This window comes from Rhinopithecus roxellana, chromosome 10, assembly GCF_007565055.1.
Source record: "Rhinopithecus roxellana isolate Shanxi Qingling chromosome 10, ASM756505v1, whole genome shotgun sequence".
NCBI classification, from domain to species: Eukaryota; Metazoa; Chordata; class Mammalia; order Primates; family Cercopithecidae; genus Rhinopithecus; species Rhinopithecus roxellana.
This window is the reverse complement of record NC_044558.1, coordinates 91,983,700-91,996,968: the sequence shown is the minus strand read 5'-3', so window position 1 is coordinate 91,996,968 and position 13,269 is coordinate 91,983,700. Positions and strand designations below refer to the sequence as shown.

Sequence of the window (13,269 nt, the reverse complement as noted above, 5' to 3'; positions counted from 1 at the left end):
GCAGTGAGCTATGATCATGCCACTGCACCTTGTCTCTAAAAAAAAAAAAAAAGCAAAGGGCTGGGGAACGAGTCATTCTGTCTCTTCTGTTACCACGAATTCTCAGGGATGAGCTTCTAGCCTGCCCTAGAAGACACGAGGCACACGCTTGGTCTTGCAGGCTGCCAGCTCTGTGTGGCTTTGCCTGGGCTCTGGGCCACTCTGAAAACTGGATGAAGACTGGAACCTCATCCTCACCAAAATGCACAGACCACGCTTTATGCACAGAGTCTGAAGATTCCCACACTCTCACTTAGAGCCCCACCCAGTGATTCTAAATGAAGAAGCAACAAAAGTGCTGATGAGAATCTTCTCTGCGCTTTACTTGGCTTGACTCACTTAACTCTGGCACTGTCTATCTGAGGTAGGCACGATTATCACCCCCATTTCCTAGAGAGAAAAACGGAGGCTCAGACAGGACGTCATTAGTCTGAGGTCACACCTCGGGGAATGGCAATGCCTGGATTCAGACCGCAGTCAGATGCAGTGCAGTTCTTGCTCTGCCCTCTCCATCTTGCCCTCTGGCTGGTGCTGGTACAGACCCTTCCAGGCAGGAGGCTGCGTCTCAGGCTGGAGAAAATGTGAACACGGGTGCCTGAGAGAAGCCTGAGGATGCTGTTGGCCAGTGGAGAGGACCTTGATGCATTTCACAGGGCTCAGGGCCCATGAGCAGAACGCATCCGCCACGAGTGACATCATTCAGCTCAGCCGGGGAGCCTGGCATCTGGGCTTGGAGCTCGATGCTTCATGAGCTGCTGGGAGGCTTCCCTGGGTGACTGAACCAGGGCTTGTGGTCCCAAGTGATGAGGATGGGGCAGGACAGAGACCAAGTCCCAAGCTGTGAACAGTCCCTTGGAAAGCCATAGGTGGGAATTGTAGCTCAGCAGCCCTGGACAGAGAGTAAGAACAAGGCTCAGCATCATGCTCGGCGCTCTTCATGCATTATTGCGTTTATTTCTCTCTAAAACCTTATGAGGTAAGAACTAGCTAGCAAGGGGGAATGCTGGGCCCTGGGAGATAAGGAAACTGGGCCAGGGTCTCCCAGCTTGAGCTTGGAGACGGGGTTTCATGTCCAGGCAGCCTGATGCCAGAGAGCTGCCCCTCGTCCCCTCGCTATCCTGGGGTGGGGACAGGGGGAGCAGGGGTCCTCGCTCCCTGTGCAGCTGTCCCCAAGTCTCTCTTCCTAACGTGGCTCCTCCCTTGCACTCCCACACTCCCTGCTCCCTTGCGCTCTTCCGTATCTGCCACAGAGCAGGTGCGCAGTCAGTGTCTGCTAGAATGTGTCACTGGTGAAACCCAGGATGCCTGGGCCGTTGGACAGTGGCCTGAGGCCTTCCTCATCCCCTGTCCCCTCGGACCTCAGACCAGGGCAGGGCGGGGCTCCCTGCCGCTCCCCGCCCCACCCCCCAGCCCACATGGTGGGGAGTGCAGAAGCTGGAGCGGCTGTCCGGGTCCCCAGGGCCCCAGAGCCACGCACCCTCTCGGCGCCAGCTCACAGCTGAAGGGTCTGCTCCTCGCTGTCGCTGTCACTGCCTTCCAGCTGCTCCAGGATCTCGTCCAACACCACAGACCGCTTTTTCTTCGGGGGCTCTGTGGGAGCCCAGATGGCAAGAGAGGAGAAAAGAACAGCCGAGAGGGTTGGGAGGCAGGAAGAGAGAAATGACAGAGGAAGGAGGGAGAGGGGAGAGATGAGCAGAACAAGGGTGCAGGGAGACAGAAAAGCAGTGAGAAAATGCGAGAGAGGGAAGTGGGGGGAGAGTGGAGGGAGAGAAGATACAGAGGTGGGGGAGAGAGGATGGGGCAATGAAGAAAGACAAGGAGTAGGGGAGAGAATCAAACGGGGAATGAGCAGGAGAGAGAAACACTAGGGTTAGTCTCAGCATCGCCACGGCGGGGCTGCCTCCCTCGCACTCCCAGAAACTCTCCTGCTTCCCTGGCCGTCCCCTCCCCATCTTCCACCCACAGGGGAAAGGATTCCCTCGAGAAAAAAGAGGGAGTGGGGTCTCCTGTGCTGCTTCCTCAGAGCAGGTCAGAGCTTGGTTTGGAGGAAGCTGAAACCCTTCAGAGAGGCTAAGCCAAGCAGTGGGCCACGGCTGGGGAGACAAGTAGAAGCTGTTTCTGTTTTCCTGGAAGCCAGGCTAATGGTGTAGTACATGGCTGGCATAGAGCAGGTGCTCAGTGAGTGGTGGGTGAATAGAACAGATGCAAAGCTCAAGGATTCCAGAGAAGGCATGGAGGGAATGACAATTAGAGGTGGCTTTGAAGAGGGGGACTATTTGACTTTGGTTTTGAAGAATGCAGAGGAGTTTTCTGTGAGGAGAGGGAATTCAGGGTCATGAAGAAAAGCATGGCGGTAGGAAAGGGCACTGTGGGCTCAGTCCCACAAGCACCTCCTAATTAGGTACCATCATGAGCCACTGCTCCATTCCTGTCAGTAACCCCACAGGCAGGTGGTATGCAGGTGGTGGAACTGAGGCACGGACAGGCAGGCCTGAGGTCACCCAGCTAGCAAACGGTGGAGCCAGGATTCGAACCCCAGTCACACCTAAACCCACAGTCTTTCTGCTTTTCATGGAAGTCTCGGGTGCTGGGCAGAGAACTCCAAGGGGATCAATGGTGGCAGGAGAGGATGTGTGGGGTCCCTTGGCCCTCCAGGAAAAGAGTGAGGCTGGGATCCAGGCTGGCGTCCTCTGCCAGTCCCTCTGCTAGTCTAACCACTAGTCAATGGGCAGCCTCGCTCGCAGATAAGGCTTGATTTGTACAGAGGCAGTGTAAAGAGGCTGTCCAAATCTCCTGCCTTTCCATGGCTCCAACACCTCCCCGAATAAATCACCCTGAGGCCCTTTACCTCTCTCTCTCCATAGGCTGTGAGCTCCCTAGAGCTCACAGAGGTGGCCTAGCCTTTTCTACCGAGACCTCCCCAGGGCCAGCACAGTGCTTGGCCAAGAGATGAAGACTTGGTTTCCCTTTGTGTGTTCCTGGGCGAGTGATTTTACCTCTCTGAGACTGTTTCTTCAATCTCATCCCTCCCAAATCAGTTCAAACATTGACCTCATTTCTCTTCATCTCCATGGCTGTACCCCAATCCAAGTACCTCTCAGCCCCTCACTAGGGATCCCCCTCCCACCAAGGGATCCCTCTAAACCATGTGTGTCAGATGTACCACTCCCTAAGAAAGCCCCAAGTTCCTCTGGAGGCATCACTGGAGCTGGCCCACCTCCCCGTGCTCAAGACCTTTGCACTGGCAGCACCCAGATCTCCCTCTCCCTCTACCCCTGAGCTCCAATGCCACCCCACCCCCTGGCACTTTTTATCATCCACACTGCCGCAGGCCTTTCTTTGTGTGGGATGTTGTCTCACTCATTGCTGTGTCCCTAGCCTTAGTACACTGCCTGGCACCCAGCGAGTGCTTGTGAAATATCCCAGAAAGGGGAATGAGCGGACGGACCAAGGGTGAGAGAGATGGCAGAGCCTGCCCCATGGCGAGGGTGCGGAAGGTGCGGGAGGCGCCCACCTGCCTGCCACCTGGGAGCCTCAAGGCCTGGCAGCTGTACCCATCATTGTTAATCATGAAAAGGGAGAGGGGACAGGGTGGGCTGGGGTGGTGGGGGCTGGTGGCCTGGGGTTCAGATGCCGGCTTCCTCTCCTTCCTTACGCCCTCCTAGACACTCTTGGTAATCGCCAGTCCTGGAGGTGTACAATGGCCTCTGGAAATTGAATTTGTGGGCAGGTAATAGGAGCTGGAAAATAGAAACGTAACAAAACAGGGCCTGCAGGCAATCGCTGGTGCCCCTCCCATCTGCTAACATGGGTTGGGGTGGCAGCTCACTCCTGGGGCGGGGGTCCCTGCCTTCCTGGGACAGGCCTGGCCTGGGGTCTAAGGGATGGCCAGCAGTGGCGGCATGGGATTTTTTCTTCTTTCCCACATCCTGACAACTTGGAGGGACAGGCGAGGGGCGAGTTCTTGCCCCATCCATTGTGTTGGCTCAACCTTTAAGATATACCCGGACTTGGGGCGCTTCTTCCCCGTGCTCCTGCACCCCTGGGCCGTGCCACCATTGCCTCTGGCTTCCTCTGCCCTCCCTCCCAGGAGTCCGGTCTTGAATGGCAGCCAGAGGGAGCTTGTTAAATCCTCCATCACGGCATGCTGCTCCTTTGCTCAAGCCTCCAGGGGCACCATCTCACCTGGGAAAAAGCTAAAGCTGTCACGTTGGCTGCCAGGGCCACTGAGCAGGCCGTACCCCTCTCTGCTTCCTTCCCACTCTGCTCAGGCACTCGGACCCCTTCCTGGCTCCTGGCTTCCAGCACTCCCACCTCAGGGCCTTGCACCTGCTGTTCCCTTGGTCTGGAATGCTCTTCCTCCACGGAGCCACTCAGGGGCCTTACCTTTTCAGTGAAGCTTCCCTCCTTATTGAAAATCCCAAGTCCTCCAGAGTGCCCTGACGTACACTTCCTACTCCCTTTCCTGTCCACCTCCCCCACAGCATGTCTCCCAGTCTCACTGTGTGTCATATTTCCACTTTACTATCTGTCTTCTTGGCTGGAACGTCAGCCCTAGGAGGGCAAGGGTTTCTGTCTGTTTTGTCCACTGTTCCATTCCCAATGCCCAGAACTGTGCCTGGCACATAGTAGATGCTCAATAAAAGTGTGCTGAGAGACTGAGGGAGTGAATGATAGGGAAACTTGAGGGTCAAGGAATGTAGGTTGCTGAAGGACAAACAGCAGCAGAGATGAGGCCAAGAACAGTTGCTCAGAGCCTTCATTCATGCTCTCATTCCCTCACACGACAGAGACACCTGCAGCACCTGCTCTGGGTCAGGCATGGTGGGGAACAAGCCTGGTTTGGCCCCACCTAAGGCTCTCTGGTCTGGCAGAGGGAGATGGAGAAAGAACCAGATAGTTGTGCCTCAATTTCTAACCTGTAAAATGGGAATACTAGGGGTTGTGGTGGGGCTGAAATGAGTAAAAAGGGCAATGCCTGGCTCCTGGTTAGGGCTCAGTCGATGGTGCTGAGACCAACACCTGTGTTACTATTATTGCTAGGAAAGGTGTTGATTTCGTGTCTCTCCTGGCCACCGGGGCAGTGAGAGCTCACAGGGCGGGGGCTCTTACACTGAGGCTGGCTTATGATACATGAGCAGTACACAGCTGGCAGGTAAAGGAATGAGATGATTTGGTTCATCAAGGCCAAAGGAAGTGTGAGCCCTGCCTTCTCGGTTTGCACACTGGAAACAGGGACATCTGCTGACTCACTGTGGGGCAAGGGACGTGGAAGGCACAATGGTGACAGGCAACTCCATGGCTATGGGAGTCACATGATCTGAGGTTCTAGCTCAGCCACTGACCAGCCAAGTGACCATGGGACAGTCACTTCAGCTCTCTGGGCCTCGGCTTCCTGACTATACAGTGGGGACAGAAATAGGGGACATCTCAATAGGCAGCTATAAAGATGATCAGGTTCATGGGTGGGGCCTGGGATGCCCAGGGGCCCACTACTCAGGAGCCATTACTGTGCTCCTGGGCCGGGCATATCTGCCAGGGTTCAGGCTGGGCCCCCAACTGCCCCCCTGGAGGACGTGTCAGGCCCTGAGTTCCCACCAAATGACACCCCGCACCTCCCGCCGGCCCTGCTTCCTTGAGGAGCACCCTGTTTGCAGGGAACAGCTGCTGAAATCCCACTTCCCCGACATCAAAAGCCTCAGTGGGTTTTCACCAAACAAACATAATGCAGAACCCGAGAAAGGTGTAAAATAAATAAACGAAACAAGCTGTGCATTTTCTTTCAGTATTACAGCTGCACCCGAAGATAAACAACAAGTGAATGTCACCAAACATCAATACCCGAGAAATTAACTTGACAAAAAGCTCAGCCGTCCCCCGACAACCCCCAAGTCCTGCCCCCCTCCCCCCAACATCCGACTACCATTTTTGCATTTCTGGAGTTCCCACCTAATGATTTTATTTTTCAATTAATTCCTTGACAGAATGCCAGCCTGTGTCTCTCCCTTCCCTGGCTGGCGCTGTCGGCCCTGCATGGGAGGCACAGGCAGGCAGGGAGAAAGGCACAGGCAGGGAGAAAAGCGCGGGCGGGGGGCGGGGGTGTGTCGGGAGGACAAGAGAAAGCGCTTCTTGGGGTTTTGTTCCAGAAACAGACGTTGAGGAAAGACAAGCCGGGGAAGAAGAGCGTGGCTGATAAGAGGAGAAGGGAGTTCTGAAAGGAACCCTGGGAAGAGGCAGGCATGAACAGCTTGGGGAGGGGAAAAGCGCTGGGCCAGGAAGCCCAGGGCTGGATTCTGAGTGGAGAGGCCTGAGGTGCAGGATGGAGGGTGCTAGATGCGGGGTGCTGGTTGGGTGAGCTGCCAGGATGAAACCCTGCTGCTCCTGGCTGGGCAACCTTGGGTAAGTTGCTTCACCTCTCTGGGCTCCTCTCAGTTTCTGCAGTTACTGAATGGTGATGAAATTTACACGCCTAGGGTGTGTAAGGGTATTAAAAGAATGAATATATGTATGTAAGGCCTTCACAATAGTGCCGAGCACACGGCAAGAATGTCAATACAGGTTGGTCATTCTTACTGCTATTGATAGACTCTGTTACTGAGAGCATGAGGGTGGGCCACTCCCCTCCTCTATAACACGAGGATGGCAATAGCAGCTCTGGACTCTTGTCTCAAAAAAAAAAAAAAAAAAAAAAAAAAAGTGACCAATGGGATGCAGCAGGGCCTCCCACTGTGGGCCCACATTGGAGCATCTGGATTTGCTGACATGATTTGCCATGAATAAAGAAATCAGTGACTAATGTTCAAAAACAGGGAGATGTTACGTGACAATCTGCACCTCTAGTTTCTCTTGAACCTGGAATGGCTAACCTGTGAGCGTGGCAGACCTGTCCCCTCCCTGCCTACCGGTAACTGACAAGACTGTGTACTAGCTGCCCCTGGAGACCGGAGGCCTCACTTACGGGAGCTTTTCTACCTGTTCCTGGAGGCTCCCAAGTTGCTACTTCCCGAGACAGAGGATAAGCAAGGCTTTGACAAACTCCGCTAAGTCGGAGACAGAACTGACTCCAAGAGGCTGGGGTGAAGGGCAGGGGCCGGGGGCACAGGAGGGCAAGGGGAGGAAGGAGGATGGGGCAGTGTGGAGGCCAGAATGAGGCACCACAATCTTCAGACTCAGTGGTGTGCAGTCCCGGGCTGCTGGGGGACACCAGCCACCTGTAGCTCCCACCCTTGGGGAGTATGAGGGTGTCACGGTATGGGTACCGCAGGGGGCTGGCCTGGCTTGGGAGGCTGCCTGCTCTGGAAGCCTGGCCGAGCCAGATCCCCACCCTCAGCTGCTGGCGCCTGTGCCTGGGTCTCTACCCGTCCTCCCTGGCTTCAGATCTTGCAGCCCCCATGGGCAGAGCTCTCCTACCCAGATGGGTCTGCATCTCAGGGCTCTGTGTATAGCAGGCACACATTAGATATGCACAGAATAAAGGGTACTCTTCAGGAGATTGGCCTGGCCCCTAAGACCAAGCCAATGGCCCTTTATTGATACAGGAGGCTGTTTTAGGGTTGTGCCTTTTTTTTTTTTTTTTTTAATTAATAGACAGAATCTCACTCTGTTGCCCAGGTGAGTGCAATGGCGTGATCTCGGCTCACTGCAACCTCTGCTTTCCGGGTTCGAGTGATTCTTGTGCTCAGCCTCCCAAGTAGCTAGGATTACAGGCGTGCACCACCACGCCCAACTAATTTTTGTATTTTTAGTAGAACTGAGATTTCACCATGCTGGCCAGGCTAGTCTTGAACTCATGAGCTCAAGCGATCCACCCGCCTTGGCCTCCTAAAGTGCTGGGATTATAGGCGTAAGCCACCACGTCTAGCCAGTTGTGGCTTTTTAAAACACAGCGAGTCCTTCTAAGAACTAGGTGTGATGTGAGAGAGTCCCTGCACAGAGCGGGTGGGCAGGACCCTGGGCTGCAGACTGGCCTCTGCCACTGCGGGACTCCCAGGAGCTGCTAAGCTCCTTACCTCACTCAGTGCTCCCACCTGTTAAACGGGGATGGTGCCTGTTCTGCTTACCTCATGGGGACCCTAAGTGTTCCTGCCTTCGGTCACTCTTAGCAAGCATGACCGAACACATTCTATGTGCCAGGAATGATGCTGGGGATACGGCAGTGAACAAAACTCCACAGGATAAACTAAACCACCAGCCACGGGGCCACACTAGGGCTCAGGGCAGACAAGACGAGGTGGGACCTGAGTGCTGCCACTTGGTGGTCCCAGCCTTCTCTGAGTCACCAAAGCCACTCTTCTGTAGACAGGACACAGTAGCAGCACCCACCACAGGGGATCTGATGAGGTAAAGCATGAGAGCACTTAGCCCAGGGCCTGGCACATTGAGGTGCCAGGCAAACATGAAAGCTAACAGGTCCTGTGAGGCCACCCCAGAGGACAGGCAGTGCCCAGCAAAGGGGAAATCCAGCTGCCTAAGATAAGGCTGAGGGGCGAGCCGCAGGGACCACTCCTCAGAGGCCTGCTGGCTCTGGACTTTCCTACAGAAATTCCACCAGCTGGGTAACATCATTGTCCCACTTTTCAGATGAGGAAGCAGCCACACTAGGGCTCTGAAGAGTCAAGTGGCCACATTCTCCAAGCAGGACCTTGAGCTCAGACGGGGCTGGCTCTAGCCTTGCTGGCACAGCACAGCACAGCAAAGCCTGCCCTGCCAGCTGGGGACAATAGCCCAGCCTCCCTAGGCAGGGGGGGTCTCAACAGGAAAGGCATGAACAGAATCGGGCCGTGTAGCAGCAATTTTCTTTTCAAAGGCCATTGGTTCTCAATCCAGCTGTCTGATAGAATCAGCTAGGAAACCACTGATGCCTGGATCCTACCTCCAGAGGTTCCGATGCAAATGGCCTGGGGTGGGCATGGGATATTATGACTGCTATGATGACTGCTGTTACTAATCTTGGTGCTGAGGACTTGGGCTCCCTGAGTGGCTGGAGACTGGGCTGGTGGGTGGAGTAACTTCGCTCTGTGCTCTGGGTGTTGTGTGTGTGTGCAGAATTCCACAACTGGCCACGCACAACCCCATACACAGGGGCTGGCGAAGGCGCTGCAGCCCGGATTCCCATGGATTTATCCTGAGCTAGGGCTGTAGGAGGCGTGGGCTATGCCTGGGAGCTTCTAGACTTGGTCCCACATGTTTGTGTTAGTTACAGATGCTGGGAGACCTGTGCGGGCTGGGAAGCAAGGGGAGTGTCCCGGTGAAGGTGACACCGGGAAAAGGGAAAAAGAACCAGGAAAGGTGGGAAGGTGTCCCCTACTTCTCTGCCTTGGGTCTGGAGGAATCTCCCAAGTCTTAGGATTTGGTCCACATTAGCTACTGATCTCTTTTCTTTTGGCATAGGCCCTGGGTTGGAAAGCAGAGGCTGAAAGGGAGCAGCTGGTAACATCTCATGGGGCCAAGGTGTAGTGGTGTCTGCACCAGGCTGTGTAAATGCAAAGACTCGAGGGTCCAGATAGGAGTATGATGACATCAAACAGTCCAGGGGGTAGGGGGAGACTACAGGGAGGGCTATGCATTGTGGGCGAGGGGAAGCCCAGCCTTTGTATAAATGCGCAGCCATTCCTTGGGCCTGGTGCCCTGTGGGAATGTGGAACTAGGCTGGCCAAATCTGATTTTTCAAAAGAGGTCAGAATCTTGATTTTCAGGTCAAATCTTCCAATACAAAAATAGTGATGATTCATTCAAAACCATTGTTTTTGTATCTGGTAGGCAAAATAAAGATCTAATTTCATCCAACAACTTGCGATTGTGGTCTCTGCTCTTTTCTCTCTCTCCTCTCTGTCTACTAAACCCCACTAGTTTCACTTGTGGTCATGAAGCAGCAATAAAAACCTTGTCTGTGTGTTTTCCTTGGGTTTCTCCGGGCTGGGCCAGGCTACAGTTCAGAAATAAAACTGGCCACTCCCTACCACCAGCTACAACCCTGGAGGGAAACCCACCCTCCTCCTGTCCCTGTTTCTAGCACTCTGGTCCCCAAGTGCCCAAACCCTCGTCCAATCCCGGCCCAGCCCCTGCCCCTCCCAAGTCGCTCTGAAATTCTCCTTCTGTCAGTTTAATTCCGTGATCGATGAGGAAGAGCACGAGAAATGGCCCGGCACAGCTGGCTTCCCCGTTAGCCCTAGCAGGGATTCCTGGCCTTGCTGGCGACGGCTGAGTGAAATGTTTGCGGAACGCAGAGAACACAAGTCAATAACAATTTAGCTGGATTGGGAGCAAGTACCTTCCCCGCACGGACAGCCACTCCCGGGGGAAGGGGAGGAGAGTGTGCAGGATATTGCCGAAGCACTTGGAATTATTTCCAAAACACCGCCCAGTGAGGCTCGGGCGTGGAGAGTGGAAAGAAGTAGGAGGGGTTGACTGGGCCATACCTGCTCCAGCTGACCTCCAGGCCCCCCAGCCTCCCCGCACCGCTGCAGGGAGAAGCATTTTGCTCTCCGATCATGGCTCCCTGCACGGCCAGCCATGTGCACCACTTGGGTGCACACCTGGGAACTGTCTTGACCAAAAGAATTCCCTCTCCTTGATTTTCCCCCTCTGGATTCGGCCTCCAGCAGCTGTGGTAGCCAGGGGTGTGAGAAAGAGTAGGTTTCCCGGGCAACCTCAACCTCTGCTGGAACCACTTCCCAACGTGACCAGGAGCTGGAGATAGATTAAAACACACTACCATGAACACAAAAAGTGATCATTTCTTTTTTCTTTTCTTTCCTTTTTTTTTTGTTTTTTTGAGACTAAGTCTCACACTGTTGCCCAGGCTGGAGTGCAGTGGCGTGATCTTGGCTCACTGCAACTTCATCTCCCAGGTTCGAGCAATTCTGCTGCCTCAGCCTCCTGAGTAGCTGGGATTACAGGCTCGCGCCACCATGCCTGGCTAATTTTTGTATTTCTAGTAGAGACAGGGCTTCACCGTGTTGGCCAGGCTGGTCTCGAACTCCTGGGCTCAAGTGATCCACCCACCTTGGCCTCCCAAAATGTTGGGATTACAGGCGTGAGCCACCACTTTTGGCTGAGAAGTGATCAAAGAGGTCAGGGATAAAACAGCTGCCTATCCCCATGCCCCACCCAGTCTCAGCCTTTCCTGTCAGGACCTGTTGTGGCAATCCGGGACAGTCTCCCTCTTTGCCCGCCTCCTGCTTAGGCCTTTAACACCTCCAGAGGAAGGGCTACCACAGCCAAGTCTTCAGGAAAAAACAAGAAGGACCCAGGTGAAGGAATGAAAATGGGAAGCTTATAGAAAACCTCTGTCTCCAGGTGGATGGAAGGAACCACGACCAAGGGATATTCTGAATAATAAATTCTGTGACTTCACATCCTTGCTTGAACTTTCCTGACTGTGAGTTTGAAAGCCCGATGATTATGTTTTCATGGGCAAGATCAAGGCGGCCTATTCACAAAGGTTGACATGGGGATAACGGGCTCTCTCAGTCCCCAGTCTTTTGAAAATGTATGGTCCTGTGAATGATGATTAAGTTATGAGAGTGGGGAGGGGGATGAACTCTTGCAGGCTTTAAATATCATCTGTCTGCTGATGACTTCCAAATTTATATCTCAGCCCAGACTTTGTCCCTGAGCTCCCAACTCATAGATCTATCTGCCTGACATCGAGGGGAGTCCTAATAGGTGTCTCAAATCCAACACGTTCAGAACACCCCCGCCCAGCCACCTGCTCTTCCCAGCTTCCTAGGCCTCTGCTCACCACGCAGCACCACCATCCTGTGAGTGGCTTGGAGCAAAAACTATGCACCAGTTTTCATTTTTCTCCTGCCTTCCAGAAGCAAGTCTGGCTGGCTCTACTTTTACCAAAAATACTCAATCCACCTGCTTCCCCACCTCCATAGCCTCTGCTCCATGGCCCTTGCTGGCCTGGATGGGACCTCTGCCCTCCATTCTTGCCCCTCTACAATGCAGGGGATGAAGTCTGACAGTGTGAATCAGGTCTTGAGACTCTTCTCCTCAAATCTTCTAGGAGCTTCCCACTGTACCTTGAATATAAGCTGGGCTTCCTGCCAGGCCACACAAGGCCCTAGGAGGAACCCCTGCTGGCTTCTCTGCTTGTTTTGAACACACTCTGCCCTAGGACCTTGGCACCTGTGGCTTCTGCTACCTGGGATGGTTCCCCCCATATCTTTGGCTGGTTGTTCCCGTCGCATCACACAGAAATGCTGACTCGGCAGAAAGACTTTCCAACCACCAATTTGGAATCTCTCCTTTCCCTCTCTGGCCCTGAAGAGCTCATTATGCTATTTTTCTTTTGTTTTCTTTTCTTTTTTTAAAGAGACAGAGTCTTGCTTTGTTGCCCAGGCTGGAGTGTAGGGGCACAATCATGGCTTGCTGTGGCCTTGAACTCCTGGGCTCAAGCAATCCTCCCACCTCAGCCTCCCGAGTAGCTGGGACTACAGGTGTGTGCCACCATGCCTGGCTAATTTTTTAATTTTTTCTTTTTTAAGAGACGGGGTCTTGTTATGTGGCTCAGGCTGGTCTCAAACTCCTAGGCTCAAGTGATCCTCCTGCCTTGGCCTCTCAAAGCACTGGGATTACAGGTGTGAGCCACTGCATCCAACCATATGTTACCCTTTCTAATTTCCACCACAGGACTTGGTATCATCAGAACTTTGTTGCTACTTATTTTTTTTGGTGGGGTGGGGGAGGGGGGCAATCATCTGTCTCTCTCACTCAAATATTAGCTCCACGAGGGAGGACTTTCTCTTTTGTACACTGCTTTGCCCTCAGTGCCTAGAGCACAGCTTGATAATACGGTCATCAGTGAAGAACTGCTGAATGAATGAATGAATGAATGGGGCCTCCCATCCGGGGAAGCTGGAGATCTCAGCCCAGGGCACTGGGGGTGCAGTTATGATGCCTCTAGAGTTATATACTCTTAGAAAGGGGGGAGTCACCATGGGAGGAACTAGCCACCCCTGGCTTTTGGATAAAAGAAGGGCAGCCACTTCACAAGGCCTAGGGGCTGTAAGCCCTTCCTGTGAAGAACCAAAAAGTAAACGCTTTAGGCTTGGTGGGCCGTAGGGTCTCTGTCACAACCACTCAACTTTGTCCTTGCAGTGGAGGAAAACAGCCCTAGACAATATATGAACAAATGGGCATGGCTGTGTTGCAATAAAACTTTATTTATAAAAATAGATTGTAGGCTGTGGTTTGCAACTGCCCAGATCCAATAAAGAGGGC

At 53.7% G+C, this 13,269-nt stretch overlaps 1 protein-coding gene across 1 annotated transcript in view; it reads right to left on the bottom strand.

The window, feature by feature from the left end:
* Positions 1–335: 335 nt before the first annotated feature.
* Positions 336–13,269, bottom strand: part of RBM19 (RNA binding motif protein 19) — a 142,911-nt gene continuing 129,977 nt past the window's right edge. Inside the window, exons 24-25 of the mRNA XM_010368771.2 lie at positions 1,517–1,629; positions 336–928 (exon numbers count right to left, since the gene is read on the bottom strand). Coding sequence (XP_010367073.2) covers positions 1,532–1,629 — 98 coding nt within the window. The 3' untranslated portion in view covers positions 336–928; positions 1,517–1,531. The remainder of the gene's footprint in view (positions 929–1,516; positions 1,630–13,269) is intronic.